Genomic DNA, 25,049 nt, shown 5'->3' on the forward strand with positions numbered 1-25,049 from the left:
ACAACACCTATACCACTCATTGAACATGAAGAAGCTGAGCCGATGCTCATACAGAGCTTTCACACCTATTTGCTAGTGTCCTTAGTATAGGAAGAGACTACACACAACACTGAGAGAGTCATGTAAAGATCAAGCCAGCCACATCTCAGTATTTTCTGTGTTGGTGCTCTCTTTACCCTGGCAAACCTTGCCCTTGATCATAACTAGCACTGATAAAATCATCATCACTGTGCCCCCATTTCTAGCACTTATTCATCTTACCATTTTAATGAGAACACAAAAGGAAAAAAATCCTTTATTACTCGAGTGAGTTTCACGGTCACTCAGGCAGAGAGCCTTCTCCCTAAGCTGCGCAGTGTAAAAATTCAGATAAGGAATTAAGGATGTTAAAGAAAACCCTTTGTTCACACTACTCAGGAATGACATGCAGGCTAATCTGAGGTTAGCTTTGCCTTGTATGACTTCCAGAGAAGACAGTACCTTAACTCGGGTTTTGTTGTTGTTTGTCTCCTGACCACCTTCACTTGCTTTTTCGTGCGGTGAGGACAGTTAAAGAACAATATTGAATTTTCTATTTTCAGTAGCCCTGACCCTCATAAATCACCCCAGCTACATCCAATTCTGTGAAACTAACACCCAGCTTTTGTACAACAAAAGGAGGAAAAACACGTATCTTTTTCAATAAAAAAATAATCTATTCAAATTGATTGTTGCTAACATAATACCAGCTTAGTTAAACAGGTTCATGAAACCGAATTCTCCCTCAAATGGACGAGTTTTGACAATCCCAGTTCTCTTCCCACAGGTGTGCTTCAGGGTCCTAAGGACTGCTGCAGTAGTCAGCTGACCTTAGGCATTAACTGTATATAGCACATGGAAAAATCCAAATGGAATGATCGGGAGTTCCATTCCAGCCTCAACAGCATAGCAAATTCAAGGCCAGCCTGGGCTATATGAGACCTGCCTCAAACTCAAGGCCAGCCTGAACTACAGAAGACCTGTCATGGCTATTCTTGGTTGTCAACTTGACTACAACTCCAATTCACTAAAACTCACAAACAGAGGGGCACCCCTGTGAGGGAATTCTGCTTAATTTGAAGTGGGAAGATCCATTTCTGATCCAGAATTTTTTTTTTTTTTTTTTGAGACTTGGGAAGACACACCTTTAATCCTGATCTTTTTCACTGGAAAAACCCATCTCTAATCTGACTCATACTTTCTGCTGGACGCCTACATAAGGACATGGAAGAAGGAAGCTTTTGCCCTTTGCCTGCTTGCTCTCGCCTTGCTGGCCAAGTACATTCCTCTACTGGCATTAATGCCTACTTCTTTAGGATTCTGGCATATACTCAAAACCAGGTGAAACTCTCAGCATCCTAGACTAAAGAACAACTTGGACCTTCCATTGATGGGCAGGCATTATTGGATTATGTGGACCACAGCCTGAAAGTCATGCGAATAAATCCCCTTTCTATTTATAAAGGGACTTATTCTGTAAGTTTTGTTACTCTGGAGAAACAATTCTCAACCTGTGAGTCTCGAGACTCCTTTAAGGGAGTGGGGGAGGGGGTCAAATGACTCTTTCACGGTGGACCCATAAGACCATCAGAAAACACAGATATTCAGAATGGCTAACATCAAAAACTCAGGTGACAGCAGATGCTGGCAAGGCGGTTGAGAAAGAGGAATACTCCTCCATTGCTGGTAGGATTGCAAGCTGGTACCACTTTGGAAATCAATCATGTGGTTCCTCAGAAAATTGAAAATAGTTCTACCTGAATGTAGCTGCCTGCAGCCACGAGTCAACTGGGTTCACCTGAAAGGGGGACTGGGAATGAAAGGGGACGGAGGACGAGAAGAGATGAAGCCAAGACAAAGTTCTCTGATCAAGGCTCAAAGCTTTAATGTTCAGTTCTCAATTTAAAGGGGAAGGCCCAACCCACAACCCCTCCTGGTTTCAGCCGGAGATGGGTGGGATAATCCATAATCCATTCTAGGTCAAGGCCAGAGATGTCTCAAGGCAAGCCCAGGGGCAGTTCTGCTTCTTGTGTTCTGTGCAGCTAAGGTGGGTAACTCCACCTAGATCCTATCACTTGTTCTGTTGTGGTAAGCAAGGTCTCTCAGGCCTGCTCAAGGCTGGGGGAAGGGCACACCTGAAGACCCAGCTATACCACTACTGGGCATATACCCAAAAGATGCTCCAACATATAACAAGTACACATGCTACACTATGTTTATAGCATTCTTATTTATGATAGCCAGAAGCTGGAAACAACCCACATGTCCCTCAACAGAGGAATAGATACAGAAAATGTGGTACATTTACACAATGTCGTGCTACTCAGCTATTAAAAATGATGACTTCATGAAATTTGCAGGCAAATGGATGGAACTAGAAAATATCATCCTGAGTGAGGTAACCCGATCACAAAAGAACACATATGGTATGTACTCACTGATAAGTGGATATTAGCCCAAGAGCTCAGAAAATCCATGATACAACCCACAAACTATATGGTGCTTAAGAAGAAAAAAGACCAAAGTGTGGATGCATCAATCCTACATAGAAGGGGGAACAAAATAATCACAGGAGGTAGAAGGAGGAAGGGACCTGTGAGGGAGACTGGAGGGTGAAGGAAAAAGTGGGGACAGGATCACGTATTGGAAGGGAAAGGAGAGAAGTACATAGGACCAGGAAATTATATAGAAATATGTAGTGGGGGAGGAACTAGGGGTAGCCAATAGAAAGCCCCAGATGCCAGGGAATCAAGAGGCTCCCACGACTCAATAGGGATGACAGCCTAAATACCCAACAGTGGGGAAATAGAACCTGAAGAGACCATCTCCAGTAAAACAGACATGACCCCCAGTAGAGGTGTGGGGTTACCCATCATCAATCTCAAATTTTTTAACCCAGAATTGTTCCTGTCCAAAGGAAAGAAAGGTACAAAAAAATTTAAAAAAAAAGGAACAGAGACTGAAGGAAAGGCCATCTAGAGACTGCCCCACCATGGGATCCATCCCATTTGCAGACACCAAACCCAGACACTATTGCTGATGCCAAGAAGTGCTTGCTGACAGGAGCCTGGTATGGCTGTTTCCTGAGAGATTCCCAGCACCTGACTAATACAGATGCGGATACTCACAGCCAACCATCAGACTGAGCCTGGGGACCCCAATGGAGGAGTTAAGGGAAGGACTGAAGGAGCTGAAGGGGATTGCAACCCCATAGGAAGAACAATATCAACCAACTAGGCCCCCCAGAGCTCCCAGGGACTAAACCACCAACCAAAGACTACACATGGAGGGACCCATGACTCCAGATACATATGTAGCAGAGGATGGCCTTGTCTGACATCAGTGGGAGGGGAGGCCTTTGGTCCTGTGGAAGCTGGATGCAGTGAGGTGGGAGTGGGGGAGTGGGTGGAGGTGCAGCCTCATCAGAAGCATGGGGAGAGGAGAGAGAGGGGAAGGAATGGGGGGTTGTGGAGGGATAACCAGAAGGGGGATATCATTTGAAATGTAAATGTTAAAATGATTAATAAAAACATAGATATTTACATTACAATTTATAACAGTAACAAAATTACAAATTGTGAAGTAGCAATGAAAATAATTTTATGACTAGGGGGTCACCACAACCTGAGAAACTGTATTAAAGGATTACAGCATTAGGAAGGTTGAGAACCACTGCTCTGGAGAACCCTGACAAGTAGAGAAAACGGCATGCCACTCTGGTTAGCCATATTGTTCTGTTCTTCTAAAAATCCATTTATTATTATTGCGTGTGCATAGCATGTATATGTGTGTGTATGTGCACATTGTGTACACATGTGGAGGTCAGAGAACTCTGATGCTGGTTCTTTCCTTGAAACTTATACGTGCGGTCTGGGGAACACACTCTGAGATGCTAGGGCCTTTCTTTGCCTGCTGAGCTATCTCACTGACCCAAATGTGCATTCTTCGATGCCAAATTTTTAAAAGGCACAGTTGGAAGTTCTATATAGAGCTCTTATAGATAAGAAACAACAAACAGATATAAAGGAAGCTAATGAAATCTAAATACCTGCTTCTTTTTCCAGATTAATATATGAAGATTTCAGTTGGTTGTAGTGCTGAATGCCTTTAAACACCACACTTTGAGAGAGGTAAGTGGACCTTTGAATTCAAGACCAGACTTGTCTACACAGCAAGTTCCAGACCAGCGATGGCTATACAGTGAGAACTTGTTCCAAAAATCAAGAGAGGAGATATGTGCACATATACGTAGGTGACTTTGGAGGCCACAAGAGGGCACCAGTTCCCTTGAGCTGGAGTAACAGGCAGTGGTCAGTGGCCTAGTCACCCGCCTGGCACCACCTCATGCTGGGGTCATTGGGGGAGGGGAAGGGGACTCACACTGTCCTGTGGTCTTGAGATTTTTATTTTTGCATATGTAATCCATCCGGTACAGGTAGCTAACTTTGTAACCGCTGTGTATTCCCCTCTGCCCCCCATGGCTGCTGGTGTAAATAAACTGCATCTCCCATTGGGAAAAAAAAAAAATTACTCAACTCTGGTCCTCTGCAAGAGCCTTAAAGACTGATTGATCTTTCTTGCCCCTGCTTCTAATGAACAGGACAAACTTAGAGAAAATGAGACAGATAGAAACCAGTCCTTCCTTTCAGGGCATGGTGCTGTACACCTGAAATGTCAGCACTGTGGAAGCTGAGGCAGGAGGATTGCCAGAAGTTTAAGCTCAGATTTCTATAGATAGCAAATGGCAGTCTCAAAAACAAGCAAACAAAAACCCCGAAAAAGGGAGGAAAAAAGTCAAAATCTCACACATATTTGTTATCCCAACGCTTAGAAGAGGAGAGATTGGATATATTTTTAAAAAGAAAATCCTCTCCAGGATAAACAATAGAAAAAAAGTGAAGGTGGTTTATCTGAGAAAGGCTAGGGAATTCAGTTTAGGGAGAGGGTGTAGAGACTCTCTTGACATAGGAAAGGGACTATACTAGATGCCTAGGGCTGAATATTATCTGTAAGATCAGAGAGCCAGGTAAAAGGATTTGCTGGTTGTCATGTCAACTGCTTTAAAAAATAAAATTAAATTTAAAAACCTCTCTCCTTTGCTTAGCAAGGATTGACATATGACATAATCCCTGTCAAAGACAGGACTGTAAGATTAGGAAACTAGACAGATTTTCCTCTTCACTGGGCCCAGACCGACACTAGCAGGGATTGTCCCCATCTGGGACAAAGTCCTTAGGCAGGCAGTTATCTTAGCGCAAAGCTGTGACCCTTCACTGAAGCAAACATTCTGGAGACCCACAGCAGAGTGAGTCATTCTTCTCTAGTAAAAAAGCATTTAGCAGTTAAAGATAAGAAGTTGAGGCTAAGAAGAAAGCATGACAGACCCAGCAAATTAGTTTCATGGCCTGCATTCCCATCAATGGTCACTGCATGCAGGACACTCCATTTTAAAAGTACCTTTCTTCTGGGGGTGGGGGATAGAAAATGGGGAAGGGGGATAACATCTGAAATGTAAATAAATAAAATATACAATAAAAAAGTACCTTTCTGTTTTGTTACATATTTTTAATTTATTTTTAATTACCTTAGAACGTTGCAGGTTTCCTTAAGGAATTAAAATATATTTTTTTTTCTTTAGTTGGCCTCCTTCATCTCCCTCCATCTCTCTCAGGGACTCCTCCTCCATTAAATTCTTTATCTTCGGCTCCCATTTCCTCTCCCCCCACACACACACACACACTTAAAACCGTTGATCCGTTGTTTCCCTATTTTGGACTCGCTTCTGGTTTACTGGCCCTATACACAATCACCAGGGCATAAATAAATATAAGTAACACTTAGAAGCTGGGGTCTGCATCTGAGAGAGATCTTTCTGAGCCTGGGTCACTTCGATATAATCCTTTTTACTTTTATTCATTTTCCTGAAAAAATAATAATATATATTCATTCCTAGTGTTTCTATTCCTGCACAAACAACCTGACCAAGAAGCAAGTTGGGCAGGAGGAAAGGGTTTATTGTTGTTCATCACCAAAGAAGTCAAGACTGAAACTCAGGAAGCAGGAGCTGATGCAGAGGCCATGAAGAGATGTTACTTACTGGCCTGCTTCCCCTGGTTTGCTCAGCCTGCTTTCTTATAGAACCCAGGACCACCAGCCCAGGGATGGCACCACCCACAGTGGACCCTCCCACCCTTGATCACTAATTGAGAAAATGCTTTAGAGCTGGATCTCATGGATGCATTTTCTCAATGGAGAATGCATTTTCTCAATGGAGGCATTTTCTCAAGGGAGACTCTGTTCTCTGTGATAAACTCCAGCTTGTGTCAGGTTGACACAAAACCAGCCAGTAATGTGTGTGTGTGTGTACTTATATATAATATTAATTATATATTATATATTATATATTATATTATATATTATATATTATATGTATAATTAAAATTCCCCCCACCCACCCACTTTGGCTGTCCTGGAACTTGTAAGTAGGAGCAGCAAGAAACACTAAATACAGCCCTCTCTAATGAGCTCCTCCTCCGACAGCAGAAGGCAGTGCTGGCTGCAAACGCTTACTGGGTTGCATAGAATAAAACTGGGCATCGCAGACACTGAAACCAGGACTATCAAGGGACAGGAAGTGCCGGGAATTATGGGATAGATTAAGTGCTGGCTGCAATGGTTGGGAGGGATCCCCTAGTGGTGAGGGCTTCTGAGAAATACATAATCAACCCCAGGTGGGACCCAAACCACCATCCTAAATGCTTGTCATCAGCACTGCTAGTTTGGGGACTCATTCAAGACCCAACAGAACTACATAGTCGAGACTTCCCTCGATCATATTGAAATCTTCTGGCCTCTGCCTCCTGAGTGCTGGGATTAAAGGCTTGTGCCAGTTTGTGTCTGTCTGCCTTTCTGTCTTTTCTTTCTTTCTCTCTTTCCTTCTTTCTTTCTTTTTTTCTTCCTTCCTTCCTTTCTTTTTTTCTTTCTTTCTTCCTCCTCTTTCCCCCACCCCCGCCTCTGGCTTTTTTTTTTTTTTTGGCTTGATAAAATTCCAGGATGAATGAATAGCGCTTTATCTGTTTTCCAAGTCTCTCTCTGTGGTCCAAGCTAGCTTGGAAGTCACCTCTTACCCTTGGTCTACTTTAAATTTGCAGCAATCCTCCTGCCTCAGCCTTTCCAATTCAGGGATTACCAGTACTGAGCTACCCAACTTGTCTGGGACTGAGATTCAAGCCCAAGGTCAGTGCTTTGCAGAATTTTCTAACAACTGTTTAGAAATGTAAATTAACCTACCCAAACAGGGCTCTCCTGGGTACAGGATCCAGGAGGTGGAGCCACTGCAGCTTCTTCCAGATCAGTCCGGTCACAAGGGTCAAAATGGCAGGCTTATCTGCGGTGGTGAGACGCCCTGAGGCAACTGACTGACCTTCGTGCTGGATTCTTCCACTGGCTGTGGCTTCTTTCCGTGAAGGAAATCCTTACGATTTCAGGTAAGGGAGGTGAGTTTTCCGTTTTGCGTCAGCATTTCCATAATCATAACTCTTTCCAACTACAAAGCTTTTTTTTTTTTAAGTATTTATTTTGTGTGAGTTTGTGTGGGGGTGGAGCTGCGGGATGACCCGCCTGAAGGTCAAGCTTGTGGAAGTCATCTGGTTCTCTCCTTCCAACCGGGTAGGGCCAGATTCAGCCTTCGGGCTTGGCCAAAAATGCCTTCACACACCCACCGAACCATCATGGCGGCCCAACTTTTTATTTAAAAGAATTAGTTGATCTATGTTTGGGAGCGTTGTTCTGCAAGCATACCTAGTGCCTGTGGAGGCTAGAGGAGGGTGCTGGATCTACCTAGAACTGAAGCTGGTAATGGCTGAGTCGACTTAGAGACACTGGACTTGAACTTCCACAAGTAGCCCAGACTGGGCACCCGAGGACGCTTCTGGGCCACCATTAAAAAATGTAAACTTTTAATGAAACAGGGTCTCGGATTTGTTTTTGGACTGCTGTTAGCAGCGGCCTTGTTGCTTAGCTCCCCCAGTGCTGGAATCACCAGTTGATGTGAGCTATCCTGCGTGATCAAATTCAACAACTTAATTTTGGTATCCTTGGAAGTTTGGTGGATGGTTGATTGACAGATTGTAGTGGGGGGGGGGCAGTAAAAGGATAAAGGAACACATGAGAAAGACGAGACAAAAAGAAAATAAAACATTGGGGAAAAGCAAGCACAGGGAGGCAGGAATTTCTTGGGGTTAGTTTTTGGAGGTTTTTTGGTTTGTTGTTTTTTTTGTTTGTTTGTTTTGTTTTTTGTTTTTTTGTTTTTTTTTTGAGACAGGGTTTCTCTGTGCAACCCTGACTGTCCTCAACCATCTCTGTAAATCAGGCTGACCTCAAATTCTCAGAAATCTGCCTGCCTCTGAATGCAAGGATTAAAGGCATGTACCACCACAACCTGGCCTGAATTTCTTGGGTTTTTTATTAAAAATTAATATTTGACCTGTCCTTTTGATTTGATTTAACCTTTTTGCTGAAGTCTTCCCCACCAAAACAAAAAAAACAAACCAAACAACAACAAAAATACTGTTTTTAAGGATGGATATGGTGAAGTGTTTATAAAGAGATAGAGTATGTTCTGTGGGTGTGTGGAGAGGTATGGGGGAAGGGGATGTCTCAGCGGGCCCAGGCAGAGGCATCTCTTCCCCCTGAGGGACCAGTCGGTATAGTACAGAACAGAGTTTATTCAGGGCATAGCCAGGAGGGTAGTATAGGCAGAGAGAAAGAGAGAGAGAAGAGAAGAGAAGAGAAGAGAAGAGAAGAGAAGAGAAGAGAAGAGAAGAGAAGTGAAGTAGAGGAACAGAAAAGTAGAGGCCAACCATGAACACGTGGAGAGAGGGGGAAGGGAAGGAGGAGGGGTGAGGGGACAGAGAGGAGCTAGAGGCAAGAGATCAAGAGAGGAGGGGGCAAGCAGCCCCTTTTATAATGGGCCAGGCCTACCTGGCTGTTGCCAGGTAAATGTGGAGGTGGAATTTAGACAGAATACTAACATGTGGTGACACAGTTAATCCAAGTGCTGGGGAGACAGGGGCAGGAGGATCTCTGAATTCTCAGCCAGCTTGGTCTATATAGCCAGTTCCAGGACATAAAGGTATGAACATGTTGCCATGGCTCTCCTGCAGAAACCTGTCTGTTCCTGTCCCCCCACCCCCATACTAGGAATAAAGAAAGATCCCATGGCATGTCTTTATTATTTTTGAAGTATTTGAGTATCTAATACGCCATATACAGAGATCTAAGGATCTTGATTCCTTGTGAAGAATGACCCAAGGGTAAACCTTTTTCCGGATGTGGACTCAGACCCTCCAAAACTAATGCTTAATGAGAAGACTGAGCTATAGGGTCTGTTCTCTCTCCAAGTCTTGAGACATTCCAGATCTGAAAATTCTGGCTCACACCTTTAATCCTAGCACTCAGGAGGCAAAGACAGGTAGATGGATCTCTGTGAGTTTCTGACCAGCCTGGTCTACAAATCGAGTTCCAGGACAGCTAGGAACCAAATATTAAAAAAACAAACAAACAAACAAACAAACAAAAAACAAAAACAAAGAAACAAAGGCGTGGGGAGGCCTTAAGGAGCCAAAGACAGAAGTCTGAGACCCTAAACCAGTCAGTCTGGGTACTATCAGCTAATAGGATCATAAAAGCACGAAGGAAGGTCAGAGCCTGCTACTGCTGCAGGAGGAACTAGGGACCCTCAGTATCAAGTCACTGGAGCAGGCTGACTAGCTCAGGAAAGCCAGACCAGGGAAACTCTCCAGGAGCCTAGAGGCCTACACAGATTGTGACCAGAGGGAATGCATTTGCAATTCCCATGGCTACTTATTTTAGTTTTTATTTTTCCAGCTTGGGTTTTAGTATATATGCAGGGCTGACCTTGAACACTCTGTACCACAGGCTGGTCTCAAACTGGTGGCAATCATCCAGCCTCCACCTTCCATGCATCCAAGCATGTGCTCCTACTTCTTCATAGAGGTTAAGTAGATAAATAGTTGTTTCTTTAAATTTGATTTAAAACCTGATAGAAAAAAAATGGATAAGAAAATTGAATAGGCTCTTTTTCATTTGAAGGTAAAATAATAATAATAAAAAGTGCTTAATGATAGTATTTCTTATCCAGCCAGTGGGCAGTAACCCAAAAGCTTGACGCCTTCCTTATACTTTGCTTGGAATACATGTTTGTATAGCACTTGCGGCTAGGAGTCTTACAGTGTTACTAGAATCATAAATGAATTGCCAGAAACCCCTTTTGAGAGAATATACTCTTCAGGGCCAAAACTCCCAATGATTAATGACAGGATTTTATGTGGCCCAGGGTAGAATAAACTCCTGGTCCTCTTGCCTCCGTTTCCCAAATGCTGGGATTACAGGCCTTGGTAACTTTTTTTTTTTTTTTTTTTTTTTTTTAGATTAGTATATGGTTTTGCTGTTTTGCAAAGTTTTTCCACTTAAACGGCTTGTCAAAAATGTTCTTTCCTAGTATGTGCTTGACATTCTGTCTTTTGTAATACATGGTTTTGGTTGTTTGTTTGAAATCTGACCTCAAACAAGTAATAATTTGGAAAAATGCAGGAATATTATAATATATAATTATATATTATAATAGTCATTGTTTCTTTTCCTGTGATCTTGTTAGCTGATTTTTTGCATGCTTCCATTAGTTTTTATTTACTTACAGGTACTGGGGTTTTTAAGTCCAGGGCTTCACACATGCTAGGTAAAGATTCTACCAGAGAGTCGCCTCTCCAACCTTGTTTCCTTTCTTTTGCCTTTTTGATAGAAATCTCACACAGGGAGACCTTGGACTCATCCTGTGACTCAGGTAAACCTCAATTGATGATCCTGACCTGCTTCCTCAAGTAGCTTAAATCCTGTGCTTCTAAGCCTGGCTGTTCTGTCACTCGAATGCTTCTTTTCTCCATGCCTGATTGTGATACATTAGACATTTGGAAAAGGCCTCTCAAGTTTGCATTCCTCCAAACTGTAACATATCAAATTCTCACCACACCATTCCCAAATTTTCAAGGATGTACCACCAACACAGCTTCAGTTCTTTAAAAGGTTAAAGTAAAACAGAAAAAAAACCGAAATACCCATTACTCAGGTTTGATGGTTTAGGCTGGTAATCCCAGCAGTTGGGAAGTTAGAGGAAGGATGGCCAAAAGTTTGAGCTGAGGCACAGCCAGATTCAGGCAAACCTGGGCTACAGAGTGAGACTTCATCTCAAAACAAACATACAAGTAAAACTGATGTTAACAAATAGTATCTCTCAAAAGAAAACAAATCAAGTAAAATAAAATTGGGAATGCTGGTGCATACCTGTAATCCAAGCATTCAGAAAACAAAAATAGAATGATCAGTTGCCCCGGCCCGCAGGGATTCAACAAGACCTTAGGGAAGAGGGCGAATGAATGAAAGGACAAGAAACACAAAGAATGAGAAAAAGTCTGAGGTTCTGATCAAGCTCTGAAACTTTAATTTTGGGGGCAGGTTATAAAGACACAGCAAACCGGGAAGTTTGGGCGAGGGTCATTGTTTAGGGCTATCCTACTATGGAATCCTTATCGCCCTAGACCATCCCACTGTCATAATCAGCTCCTAGGAAATGCCAGACATTCCTTAAGTTCCTGGGACCTGAGACCTGTGAACGTCCTTTCTTTACCTTGTACTGACTAGACTTTCTAGAACAGCAGGTAATTTCCTGAGTTTGGCTCCCGGCAATCGGTAAGGAATTCAAGGTTAGTCTCCGCTGTATAGGCAAGGAGTCCGAGACCAGCCTAAACTAAAATAAATAGTGTCTGATACAACTTTCCACCCAAACATTTATTTTTTTAAGACATTTATGTATATATTTTAGTTGTTTGAAACAGGGTTGCCCTCAAACTTGTAGATATCTGCCTGCCTCTGTTTCCAGGATGCTGGGATACAAAGTATGCATCATTTCACCCTGAGATATTTATCTTACTCTTAATTAGGTGGCTTAAAGGGAGGATAGCCATGGTGCAGGTATATATACCTAAGTGTAGGCACCCGAGGAAGCCAGAAATGTTGGATCCTCCTAAGCTGGAGTTACTACTAGCTTTTGTGAACTCCAGTTCTCCAGAAGAGCAGTACATACTCTTAACCTCTGAGTCCACTCTCTTGGCCTCATTCTCTGGGAATGTGAAGTAAGGAGGACCTAGAGTATGTGCTTGGAGACATGACATTATCAGAGGAGGTGGTCAGCAAAGGACTATGGGAACAAATGTGTATAAAGGATTGACAACATATTCTTTAAAAGTATATGTATCAAAATATCACACCTAAATATTGTGTGAAATATATTGTGTCTTAAATATTAATTGAAAAAGTAGAAGGATCGCCAGGTGTGGTTGTTGGGTCACACCTATAATTCCATCTCCAGAGGGACTGAAGGAAGAGAGAGAGGTTAGTACACTGGGTTCCAGGTTAGCCAGAGATGCATAGGGAGGAAGACCCAATCTTAAGAACAAAACAGACAAATTTAAAAACCAAAACACAGAGAAAAGCAGAACAAAATGGCGGCTGGGGATGGACCTCAGTTGATTAACCCTGTGCCGTTGTAAAGCTCTGGATTTGATCTCCAGCATCATAACAACCAGGTCTTGTGGCATCTGTCTGTAACCCAAGCACCTCACTGGGAATGTGAAGTAAGGAGGACCTAGAGTATGTGCTTGGAGACATGACATTATCAGAGGAGGTGGTCAGCAAAGGACTATGGGAACAAATGTGTATAAAGGATTGTCAGAGATTGGGACTCGGTGTTCTGTTGTCATTCCAAAATGCTAGGTTAGATAAGAGAACTGATAGCATGCCAGTTTGTTTGGTTGGTTGGTTTTGGTTTTGTTTGGTTGGTTAGTTGTTTTAAGTAAAAAGTCCTTCACAAATGCCCAAGGGCCAGTCTGACTTCAGCAGTCCCTCACCGAGATCACCTCCCCAGGTGATTCTAGATTGTGACAAGTTAAATTATTGCAGTTACTGTCATGTGTGTGTGTGTGTGTATGTGTGAGAGAGAGAGAGAGAGAGAGAGAGAGAGAGATCTTTTATGATGAGTTCTAGGGTCATGCAAGCTGTGATACCATTGTTGCAAAATCTACAGAGAGACACAACTCTCAGGGTAGACCTGAACAAGCCTGAACACCAATACCTCCTTACACCGGTAGTACTTATCCTCTAAGAGGCACTCAGAGAGCCCCACTGTCAGTCAGTCTCTCTCTGTGTCTCTCTCTGTGCCAGGAAAGTGAATACTGTGTATGTGTATAGTCTGTATGTGTGTATGTGTATAGACTTGTAGAGAAATGTGTTCCTCCATTGTTGCTTACAGTTAATCTTTAAAGCTATTGCTGAATTATCAGAAGGCTTAAACCTGTCTGGCCAGGAATACTGCCATAACTCTCCTTCCTCACACAGCCTAGGACGACTACAAAGCTAGTTAGATGCTGCACAGTAGCTCCTGAGGGTACCAAGTGGGCCTGCTTCAGATCACAATGATGCATCTACTTATCTCCTGTTCATCAGCAGGGAAGAAGTTCACATCAGAAACAAGCAGTCTAGTCTTCATATGGTGGCACTGACCAGAATGTCCCAAGTACCCAAGCCCCAGATACTGTGCAGAATCACAGAAGAGTCGTACTGTGAGACACTCCCTGAACCATTGCAGCTCTTCAGTGACGATGACCAGATCATAGTTTGCAGCAAATGTTTCCAGTCTCCAGAGCACAAGCAACATGCAGCATATGGTATCCAAGAAGCTGCTGAGTACTACAGGGTAAGCTTTAAGGAAAATCTAAAGGAGTCTGGACAACTTTTGGATGATTCGATTGATCAATGACACAGATATAGTGGTTCTCCAGAAACGATCCTTGGGTGTTGAGTAAGAAATACCACAAGCTGGGTGGTAGTGGCACAGATCTTTAATTCCAGCACTCTGGAGGCAGGGGCAGGTGAATCTCCAAGTGTGAGGCCAACCTGGTCTACAGATCAAGTTCTGGGACAGTCAGGATTGGTTTCACAGAGAAACTCTGATTTTGGTGGTGGTGGTGGGGAAATCTTCCTATTCTCACACAGTGAATTTACCTGCAATCCCATGATCTGTTTGTCTGTAGAAGTTATTCCAGGAAACTCTGGTTACACTGAGGGAAAAGCTTGAAGCAGCTAAGAGCTTGCTGGCCGAAGAGCGAGAGAGAATGATGACGATTCAGGTGACGGTTTATCCTGATGCTGGGGAGGGGGAACCTGCCATTAAGATAAGAAAGCGGGAGAAAGTATTTCATGTCCATAATAAAGTAAAGAAGCTAATTACTACCCTGTGTAGCTCTGGCTGTCCTGGAACTCACTCTGTAGACCAGGCTGGCCTCGAACTCAGAAATCCTGCCTGCCTCTGTCTCTCAAGTGCTGGGATCAAAGGCATGCGCCACCACTGCCCGGCAAATATCTTTTTGTATGTTAGAAATAAATCTTCCTGCTTTCTTTTATTTTATTTTTTTCCTCTGTTTTTAATGTGATTTAAACAAACAAACAAACAAAAAAAAAAAAAAAAAAAAACCAACAGTGACGTACACCTGTAGCTTCCAAAGTTAGGAAGGAAAAGCTTGAACTTACATAGTGAAATTGGCAAGAAATGTCTCAAAGGATAGCTCTCAAAAAAAATCACATCACACGTGTATACATATGTACACACATGGGCAGAGACAATGTGCCTCAGTTGGTAGAGTGTTTTGCTTTGAAAGCCCAGGGTTTGGTCCCCAGCAAAACCAGGCATGGTGAGAATATCTGTAATCTCATTGCTAGAGAGGGGGAGGCAGGAGGGTCTGAAAGACATTCAAGGTCATCCTCAGTTACAAACAAGCAAGTTCAAGGCCAAACTTTATCCCTCAAAGAACAAAACAAAATGTGTTAGCTTAGAACTTTGCTCTTGGAAGAGAAAGCTACTGATGTTTTTAGCCATAGGTCATACTTTCCTTAGCTTGTTGGGTTTTTGACATTGGGCTTTCAAGGAGCTCACACTGGTCTCAAACACATCATTCCCCTGCCTCAGCCTCAGCTGCCCTAAGACTATAGCATCACACCTGGGCTGCTTCGTCAGCCGAACAGCCCTCCATCTACAAAGTTGAGTTTATGATTCTGTTGATATCTTGGTGAATCTTCACTGGATTCCCTTTCCCCTTCAGAGTTAATGGCTTTTCTTTCTTCCCTGGTGTTTCATGTCTCCTTGTGGTTGTGCTGTGGTTAAACAGAGGTACACAGCTATTGTCAGTTTATCCTGTTTAACCTGAAATCTGTAACCTCCCCATCTGAGGAAGGAAGAAGAACAGAGATTTAAAGAGATGATTGAGGCCGAGTATAAGATGCGATTTCAGTTACTGACTGAAGAGAAGGAAGAACAGTATCCAAGACTGCCAGCCTACGAAGTTGACCTGAACTTAAATGGACCTAATCAGGACCAGCTGATGAAGTGTGGTACTGAGCTCATGCAGAAGTCCCAAGAAATGCTACAGGTGAGAGGATACTCTGGATGGAGAATAGCTAAGCACTGTATCCATTCCCAATAAATTATCCAGTGACACGGAGCAGTGGGGACACCTTTACTCCCCCCACTTAGGAGGCAGAGACAGGCGAATCTCTGTGAGTTTGAGGCCAACCTGGTCTACAGAGTGAGTTCCAGGACATCTAGGGCTACACAAAGAAACTCTGTCTTGAAAACCAAAAAATGTATCCAGTGACAACCATGTGTGTAGAGTGTACTCACGTACTTACTTGCAGTTCTTTCATAAGATTCTATTCAAACACACATATAAATAGAGAAGCAAGGAGGGAGAGAGGCACATACACTTATTTGTATATAGCCATTATCTCATATTACACTGCTAATATACTTGCAACCATGGAAAGACACATGGCTAAGACAGCACTAATATTGTTTCCGTCCAGAGCCACATTGAGAGAATTAACCTCAGAAGACTCCCGGGGATCTTATTGATGGTCTAGTAGTTACTAGCTTTTAGGTAGCCTTGGGCCTATGTGGCTCAGTGTCTAACCTAGTTTCTTTAGCTGTGAAATCGAAATAACAATGGCCTCTAGTTCACAATGTTGCTGTGAGGTTTAACTGAGATAATCTACAGAGAGCCCCTAGACAGTGCCTTGTATATTTTCAGCAGTCCATAAATAGCAGACACCGTGATTACAGTTGGGAACTTTAATGGCAACAGGAGATTAAATGTAACCTATAGCCTTCTGTAAGAGGCTTGCAGAATGGGCTGCAGCTGTATGAGGCATGCTACTTGTCATGAGGACGAGCTAGCAGGACTGTGCCAATGAGGAATTCTCCAACACAGAAATAATTTCCCAAATGAGAAAAAAAAGCTTCTAGTATTAGAGGTTTTTTTTTTCCTAATTGATACAACCACGAACAGGTAGACTATATTTAGAAAGACAAAAAGGAAAACCAGTTATCAGTGGCATTATTATCATCATCATCATCATCATTATTTGTTTTTTTCGAAACAGGGTTTCTCTGTGTAGCTCTGACTGTCCTGGAACTCACTCTGTAGACCAGGCTGGCCTCTAACTCAGAAATCCGCCTGCCTCTGCCTCCCAAGTGCTGGGATTAAAGGCGTGTGCCACCACTGCCCAGCTAGAGGCCTCATTATTTAAGCATCTCTGCTAATTATTGATTAAAGTATCAATTTTAAAATGTGTTTTTAAGCAGCCAGGCATGCTGCTACATGCCTGTAATCCTAGCACCCTAAAGGCAAAAGCATGTTGATCTCTCTCACTTCAAGGCCAGTCTGTACTACATAGTGAGTTATGGAACAGTCAGGGCTGTGCAAAGAGATGCTCCCTTCAAACAAACAAACAAACAAACAAACAAAAAGGTGGTTTTCAGATAGTCTCACTATTTAGCTCCAGCTGGCCTAAAGCTTGCTTTGTAGACAGGTTGGCCTTGAACTGACAAAGATCCTCTATCCCAGAGGGCTGGAATTAAAGGGATACCGTGCCCTAAATTATAATTTTAATTCGTGACGAAACATTCAAGTTCTGAACGAAATGTCACACCAGAAAGAGTGTGGTGTGTTTTGGGTACCATGTTTGTTAATCTGAGTAAACAGATTTCATGGACAAATGCCTACCTAAGTTTGGCATATTAAACAATAAGGGAAAAATTGCATTTCTTCACTAATCTAGAAAGGAAATTTCCCTCTGCGGTCTTGGCTAGCCTGAGCTCATGATCTTCCTGTATCTTTTCTCACTTCTCAAGTGCCAGCATTACAGGTTCGCGCTGCCACGGCACCTGGCCTCACATAGAAACATGGCTTTGCCTGAGACATTCAGAAATTTAGATTTCCTGGCCAAGGTTGAATTAGTAAATAAAAGGGTGTATCAATATATATGTCTTTAATCCCAGCGTTTGGGAGGCAGAGGCAAACAAATCTCTGCATTCGAGGCCATCCTGGTTTACAGAGTGAATTTCAGGACAGCCATAGCTACACAGAGAAACCTTGTCTCAAAGAAATAAAACCAACCAACCAACCAAATACATACATACGTGGGGCTGGAGAGATGGCTCAGTTGTTAAGCGTACTGTCTGCTCTTCCAGAGGTCCGGGGTTCAATTCCTAGCACCCACATAATAGCTCACAACAGTCTCTGCCTCTAACTCCAGGGTATTTGACCCGCTCACAGACATACATACAGGCAAAACACCAGTGCACATTAAAAAAAAAAAAAAAAAAAAGTACAAATTGCTGAAAGGTAATTCGGAGCTGCATCTGCAGAGACTTAGCCACCTGGGGAGAGAGAACATGGGCAAACTGAAGGCGAGTGAAGTCTGGCTTTGTGCGCACATCTGCAGACTCCAGAGGATCATCACAGACCTAGAGAGGAACTGTGCAGAATCTGCCATTGCACTGCTCCAGGTAAGCCTGGGGAAGACCATTCCTTAATAGCATTTGGGAACTGCAGAGTGGACACACTCATTAAGGGCCATTTCCAGAATGCCAGGGCCAGTGATCTTCAACCCTATGTGAAGGCTAGGCAGCCATTGTCATCGTGCTTTTAGCAGAATACTGTTGAGGGTTCTGTAAATAAGTACAGACGTAGGGAGAACACTGAGCTTCCGAAATGCCCACTTTGGGCATATGTCTGAAGGAAATTAAATTAATGTGCCAAAGAAACTTTTAGAGTACTAGCAAAGGGAAAAGTAATGTGATACATTGTAACTCATTTATGGGATACTGTTCATTCATTAAAAAAGACAAAGACATAATTTATAGTGATAATTAAGTTATATATAATTATAATATATTAAATAATATTCAATTACATATGATATATAATTACATATATTATAATTTAGATGGAATTTTGGATCCTTATGTTAAGCATAATAAGCCAAGCACAGAAAGAAAAGTATAAGATTCGCATTCATGCCAGGTGTGGTGGCGCACGCCTTTAACCCCAGTGCTTGGGAGGCAGAGGCAGGCAGATTTCTGAGTTCGAGGCCAGCCTGGTCTACCAAGTGAGTTCCAGGACAGCCAAGGCTACACAGAGAAACCCTGTCTCGGAAAGAAAAAAAAAAAAGATTTGCATTCATATGTAGAACTTAAATTGATGTCATAGAAGTTGACAGACTGATGATTAACAAAGACTGGGAGAAACTGGAAAGGGTGACGGCAGGGGAGGCTGACTGGTCTATATAGAATTATAGGTCAAAGGATAGATAGATGATTGATGGATGATAGGAGTGATAGGGTCTGGTGTTTTACTGTACATGGACAGGACCACATGATAATGGCAATATCCTGTATTTCTTCTTATTAAAAATGAGTTCTCAAAAAGTAAAGTAAGTCCTCTGACAGTTTTGCACGGTATGTTTTGATTATATTGAAGGCCCTCAAACTCTTTTCAGATCCACCCCTTCCCACCCAGCTTGCTTACTCACTCGCTCTTTCTTTCCTTCTTTTTTTCTTTCCTTCCTTCCTTCTTTCTTTCTCTTTCCTGCTTACTTACATCCTTCAAGATCAGTTTCTGCTGTTCAAATATTCTTGGATATATGCTCTTCTAGAGGAGAGCAGTTACCTTACCAGGGGCTACAGTCTTAAAAAAAAAAAAAACAAAAAAAAACAAAAACAAAAACAAAAACTGTTTCTCCTTTGTCCAGCAGTTAGCAGTTTCTAATAATCCCCGACTTGGGGTTGAGATTGTGTGCCCAACTGAGGTCTCTGTGCTAAGACTTAGTCTAACTTGGGTTTACACACGCCTATGCATGCTGTCATAGGTGCTGTGAGTTCATCCGTGCAACTGCCCTGATGTGTCCAGAAGACAATGTTTACCTGTAGCCATCCACAGGCTCTTACACTTTTTCTCCTCTTCCAAATGATCTCTGAGCCATGGTGTGTGTGTGTGTGCGCGCGCATACCTGAGTGATAGATAGATGTTCTCTCTAGGTATCTTTCTTTTTTTTTAATTTTTTTAAATTTTATGCATATGAGTATACCATTGCTCTCTTCAGACACACCAGAAGAGGGCACCAGACCCCATTACAGATGGTTGTGAGCCGCCATGTGGTTGCTGGGAATTGAACTCAGGACCTCTGGAAGAGCAGATGGTGTTCTTAGCCACTGAGCCATCTCTCCAGCCCTCTAGTTATCTTTCTAAATGTTAAAAATACAGGACTTTACCATAAGACAGATGTTTGAGGAGCTTAGACAGGTTTGCTCTGATTGAAGCAGAGGTGAATCTCCCATGATGCATCTGCACATCACGTTTCCCACATGTTGTATCCTGGTGGAATGCAGAGCTGTTTCATAAAGTGATTTATCACCTGAAAACAATTATCTCAGTATGTTTGAAAGCCAGGTTCATGCTTGTGATGCTAATACTTGGGAGGATGAGGCAGGGGGATTGCTGTGAGTTACAGGCCAGCCAGGGCTACAGTGGGATACCTTGTCTCTAAAACAATAAAGCAAAACAGTTAAGCTCGAATTGAGATGTGCCTCTCTAGGGAAATCAGTTAATGAGTTTCACACATTCAGCGGAATACTCTATGAAAAGAATAAAATGGATCTCCAGACACTGACTTGTCTTTAAAATATCTCACTGAATGAGCAAGGAGTAATTAGCACAACTGCTTTTTTATTGGATTTTAGAAAAGGATTGATATGTAAGTATGTATGTGCTTGTTAGCATTCACAGATGCTGTCCAAAGACAAAAATCCTCCACAAAGTAATGAACTGTAACCTGAAAATTGGGGGGGGGGGGGTAGTTGGGGGAGGGTTGTATACTGTCTGCTGTTCTCTGAATGTTCACATATGTTACAGACATTGAAATCATCTTCAGGGGCAGTGGTATTAGAGATGGAATCTTTAGGAGGTGACTGGCCAGTAGAGTTGCACTTTCCTAAAGGGATCAGTGACTTTATGAAACAGTTGTTTTCACCATGTGAGGTGAAAAGTACCTCCCTAGGGACTGAATCTGTGAATTATCAGCTTCCAGTACGTGATAAAGATTCCTATTGTAATGAGCTATCTGGCTAGGGTGTTTTAGTACAACCTAAACAATTAAGTATTTAAGATGTTATATATTAACATCCATTTGTTTTTCAAAAAGCTAGTTACTAAAAAGCAATAGTCAGTTAATGTCCTTTAAGTCTGTTCTGTCCTCCATACACTTATCTGAACAGTATGCTCATTCATAGAATTTATGGTTTTTTTTTCTTAGTGGTAGTAGTGGTAATTGAGTTCCTGGGCAAACACTGCTTTGCAGTAAACCTAACCCCAATTCATAATATTTTAAAAAGTAAAAAACATTTAAAAATAAAGGATAAAAACAAGTCACTGAAAAGCCTCTATAGATAACCCCTGAGGGAAATAGTTCAACTCTCGATCCTAGCATATTTCCAGACAACATGAGCAGATGTGACCCAGTTATGTTCAGTTCCTGCCTGACCTGGCTCCAAATGCCCTCTTGGCCTAGTGGCCCTCCATCTGCTCTGCTCACATCTTACTCCTCCAGCAACAGGAAGGAAACACACGGGTACCATTTAAAAGGAGACAGGTAGAGAAGAGGGTGAGGAAGAGCCTGGAGTTTTTCTCCTGTGTTCACACACACACAGACACACACACAGACACACACACACACACACACAGTGTTAATACTTTTTAGTGTCTTGGGCATGGCTTACAAATGCTTTGGTTCAAATACCCAGTGGTAATCTTGTCTCTTTTCTCCCCCTTAGAATGCAAAGTGCAATTTACAAAGGTGAGTTTCTAGAAACAATTGGGTGAAAAATCAGACTGATGTCTTGGACATATGAGGGTTGGGAATGCTGGGCAAGAATAAGGTTATATCTATGGATAAAAGTTCATTCGAGGGAATATCTGGGGCTGACACTGTCCCTTTTTTTTTTTTCCAAGGAGTGAGTCCCTACTGCTTCAGAGCCTGGAGCCAGCTCAGATAACAGACCTGAGTTCATGCCAGATAACGGGAAGGAGCAGTGTCCTACTGAGGCTCCAGAGTAAGTGAGTGGGCCTACACATGAATATGGTACACCCAAGTAGTGTGTGGACATCCCATGGACATCCTGGCATTCACAAACATCTGCTCACAGGCATTTTCAAGCCGTCTAGACACTGTAGGCACTTTTATGGTATGATGCAGGGATTGAACGCCCAGCCTGTATGTGCTTAGCACCCACTCTTCAGACACTAAGCAACAGCCCCTGCTCCATGTGCTATGGATGTGTTTACAGTTTACATTTCGTCAAGCATATAGGTCAAGTGATGTTAGAGTCTATGTCTAGTATTCCTTTATCTTTATCTAGTGCCCTTCACCATCAAATTTGTAATTTATTTTAAATAATGTCCAGTTGGTTAGAAGGGTGTTTCTTTTATCTAATGTTCTTGATGGTTTTTTTTTTTTTTTTGGTTACCCTCAGCATTTGTTTTCTATTTGTGAATGTGTGTTCACTGGTTTGCTTTTGTTTTGTTTTTGTTTGTTTGTTTGATTTTGATCAGGGGTTCTCTATGTAGCCCTGGCTGTTCTGGAACTCATACTGTATGTAGGCCAGGCTGGCGGCCACTGACTCAGAGATCCATCCACCCACCTCTGCCTTCCGAGTGCTGAGATTGGTGTGCCACCATGCCAGAATTTTTTTTTTTTTTTATCATTTTTTCCCCTAAAAATAAAGGTTCTCTGTGTATCTCTGACTGTACAGAAACTCACTGTGTTGACCAGGCTAGCCTAGAACTCACAGAAAGCTCCCTCCCAAGTGCTGTGATCAAAGGTGTGAACCACCACTGTCTCAGCTAAAGTTTCTTTCTTTTTTTTTTTTTTTTTGTTCTTGAGGAATGCTGAGGCTGGGGATGAAAGTGATGCCCCACCCCCAACTCCCTACCCCTCACCCCCAACTCCCAACTCCTCACCCCAGAGGAAATTTTATACTGTTTTTGCTAGTCTTCTGGAGGTATTGAGAACCTGTGAAAACTTGCAATTTAAATTGAGCACTGTGCCTCTAATAAGGTCAAGCAGGCTGCCAGTGCAGGGGCTGAAGTTAATTTAACTTACTGAAGGTAAGAAATCGAATTTAAAGAACCTCATGCCAGTTGTCTTTCGGTTGCTGCAATGAAACACCAAGCAAGACCAAGGCAACTTAGAGAAGAAAGAGGTTATTTGGGGCTTCCAGTTTCAGGGGGTTAGAATTCATGATGGCTGGGTAGGGGGGCAGGCACAAGAAGGCTGGAGCAGCAGCTGAGAGCTACAACCAGAAGCACTGAGCAGAGAACAGTGGGAATAGCAAGATGCTTTTAACACTTCACATCCCAGCCCCAGTGACACATCTCCTAATTCTTCCCCAAAAGTTTCATCAACTGAGGCCCAAGTGTTGAAACATATGAGCCTGTGGGAACCATTCTCAAACCACCACTGTGATGCTTTGTCTATGCTTGGGCCAGGGAACAGCACTGTTAGGAGGTGTGGCCTTGTTGGAGTAGGTGTGTCATTGTGGGCATGGGCTTTACCACCCTAGTCCTAGCTGCCTGGAAGTCAGACTTCCACTAGCAGCCTTCAGATGAAGATGTAGAAGTCTCAGGTCCTCCCACACCATGCCTGCCTGGATGCTGCCATGTTCCCACCTTGATGATAATAAACTGAACCTCTGAACCTGTAAGCCAGCCCCAATTAAATGTTGTCCTTTATAAGAGTTGCCTTGGTCATGGTTCACAGCAGTAAAGTTCTAACTAACACAACCACAGACCTACTACCGGTCATGATGTTAGAAATAAGAAATATTCTGAATTAGTCTAATGAAAGGGATGTAGATACTACTAAGAAACCAAATTTGGAGAGGGGTCAAAATTGGAAATGGAATTGAAATTCCATTTGGGGCTTACTATATTTCAAATTCCCATATCATTTCTAACTAGTGTTGGTATTTTATTTACGGACTGGGTTATAATCATTCTGAAAGTATTTAAAACTGAGACTAGGTGATGTCATGTGTGGAAGGAAATAGGAAATGTAACCAGTAAATTAAAAAAAAAAAAAAGAGTGTTTCAGAAGCCTGGAAAAATCACCATATTTGCTGGGAAAAGGAGGGCAAGGTATCACTTTCCTATAGTTCTAAGGAATTACTTTGTATGTCATGGTCTGACATATAAGGTGTGATTTTTCAGGAGTTCCTTAGGGGTCCTAGCCTCTCTGATATGTTTCTGAGGTCTCCTTAATACTAAGGGATTGCATCACACTCAGTGAGCTGTTAAGATGTGACTAGCATGGAAAACCCCTCCATTGTGTTGTTTTTGCAAGGACCGATGCTTCTGGGAGTGTCTGGTTTACAAAACATCTTTAGGGGATGTTACTTAGTGACATCTGAATGGGACTGGTTATTAGCACAGTTTTACGGACCTTGGTTTGAAGAAACCTTATGCCCTTATGCTTTTACCACTTATTTGTGATTGTCTTCCTCCCCACACAACTGCCTGATCCATTATTATACCAGCATCATTTTTCTCCCATGATGGCCATCCAGGGAAGTAAAGATTTGTGTCGCTTTTTCGAACTTCTCCTAAGTTGCGTCTGCTCCATGTTAGAAACCATAGATCCAGCACAGGTTTGCTAAACCCTCGGATTAATTGAAGTTCTCTTCATGCAGGACATATCACTTTGGACCCAGACACAGCTCACCCCTCCCTAGTCTTATCTGAAGACCTGAGAAGTGTGGGATTCAGGGAGACACCAAGAACTGGGCCTGGCACTCCGAGGAGATTTGACTTCAGCGCTTCCGTGTTGGCCGCAGAGAGCTTCAAGTCGGGGAGGCATTATTGGGAGGTGGCTGTGGGGCAAGCCACCCAGTGGCAGGTGGGCGTATGTGACTGTACAGAGAGAAAGGACAGCATTCCTGGGGCTTCCGGAGATAAAGTCTTGCTCATGAGGTCCATGATGGGGGCCGATTGTACCCTCTGGGTCTTTCCCCCTTTAAGAAAGATCTGTCTGAGAAAGCAAATGTACAAAGTTGGAATCTTCCTCGACTGTAACTGTGGGCAAGTATCATTCTACAGCGTGACAGAGCAATGCCTCATTTACAGTTTCTCTGACCTTACCTTCCGAGGAGCCGTTAAACCAGTATTTTCTCTTTGTATTCCAAATGGAGACATGAGTTCAGACTCTCTCACTGTCTGTCTCCCTCAGCCTCATCCCTGAAATGCTGCTGATAGCTCTTCATCTTGCTGTGTGTGGAACCCAAGATCGAAAGGGACCTGAAAATAAAGTCCAGACTTTGTGAAGACCATTTTATGAAATTAATCCAGTGTAATCCAATAAAGCCGTTAGACTTAATGTGACTTGCAGCATGTGTTCAGTAGAAGGAGTTCTATTTAAGTCGGATGATGATGGGGCCATTTGATGATGGCTTGGGGGATCAAGGCTTAGCCAAGAATGACAGCCTGAGTTCAATTCCTGGACCTCACAGTGGACAG

General features: G+C 42.7%; 1 protein-coding gene across 1 annotated transcript; it reads left to right on the forward strand.

Moving 5' to 3' along the window:
- The first annotated feature begins 13,657 nt into the window (after window positions 1-13,657).
- Window positions 13,658-24,774, forward strand: Triml2 (tripartite motif family like 2). The gene is made up of 7 exons (XM_034520747.2): window positions 13,658-13,846; window positions 14,184-14,279; window positions 15,381-15,575; window positions 17,852-17,992; window positions 21,314-21,336; window positions 21,492-21,592; window positions 24,227-24,774. The coding sequence occupies exons 1-7, from the start codon at window positions 13,658-13,660 to the stop codon at window positions 24,772-24,774; spliced, it is 1,293 nt and encodes a 430-aa protein (XP_034376638.2).
- The last annotated feature ends 275 nt before the right edge of the window (window positions 24,775-25,049 follow it).

Source organism: Arvicanthis niloticus, chromosome 16 (genome assembly GCF_011762505.2).
Source record: "Arvicanthis niloticus isolate mArvNil1 chromosome 16, mArvNil1.pat.X, whole genome shotgun sequence".
In the NCBI taxonomy this organism is placed as follows: domain Eukaryota; kingdom Metazoa; phylum Chordata; class Mammalia; order Rodentia; family Muridae; genus Arvicanthis; species Arvicanthis niloticus.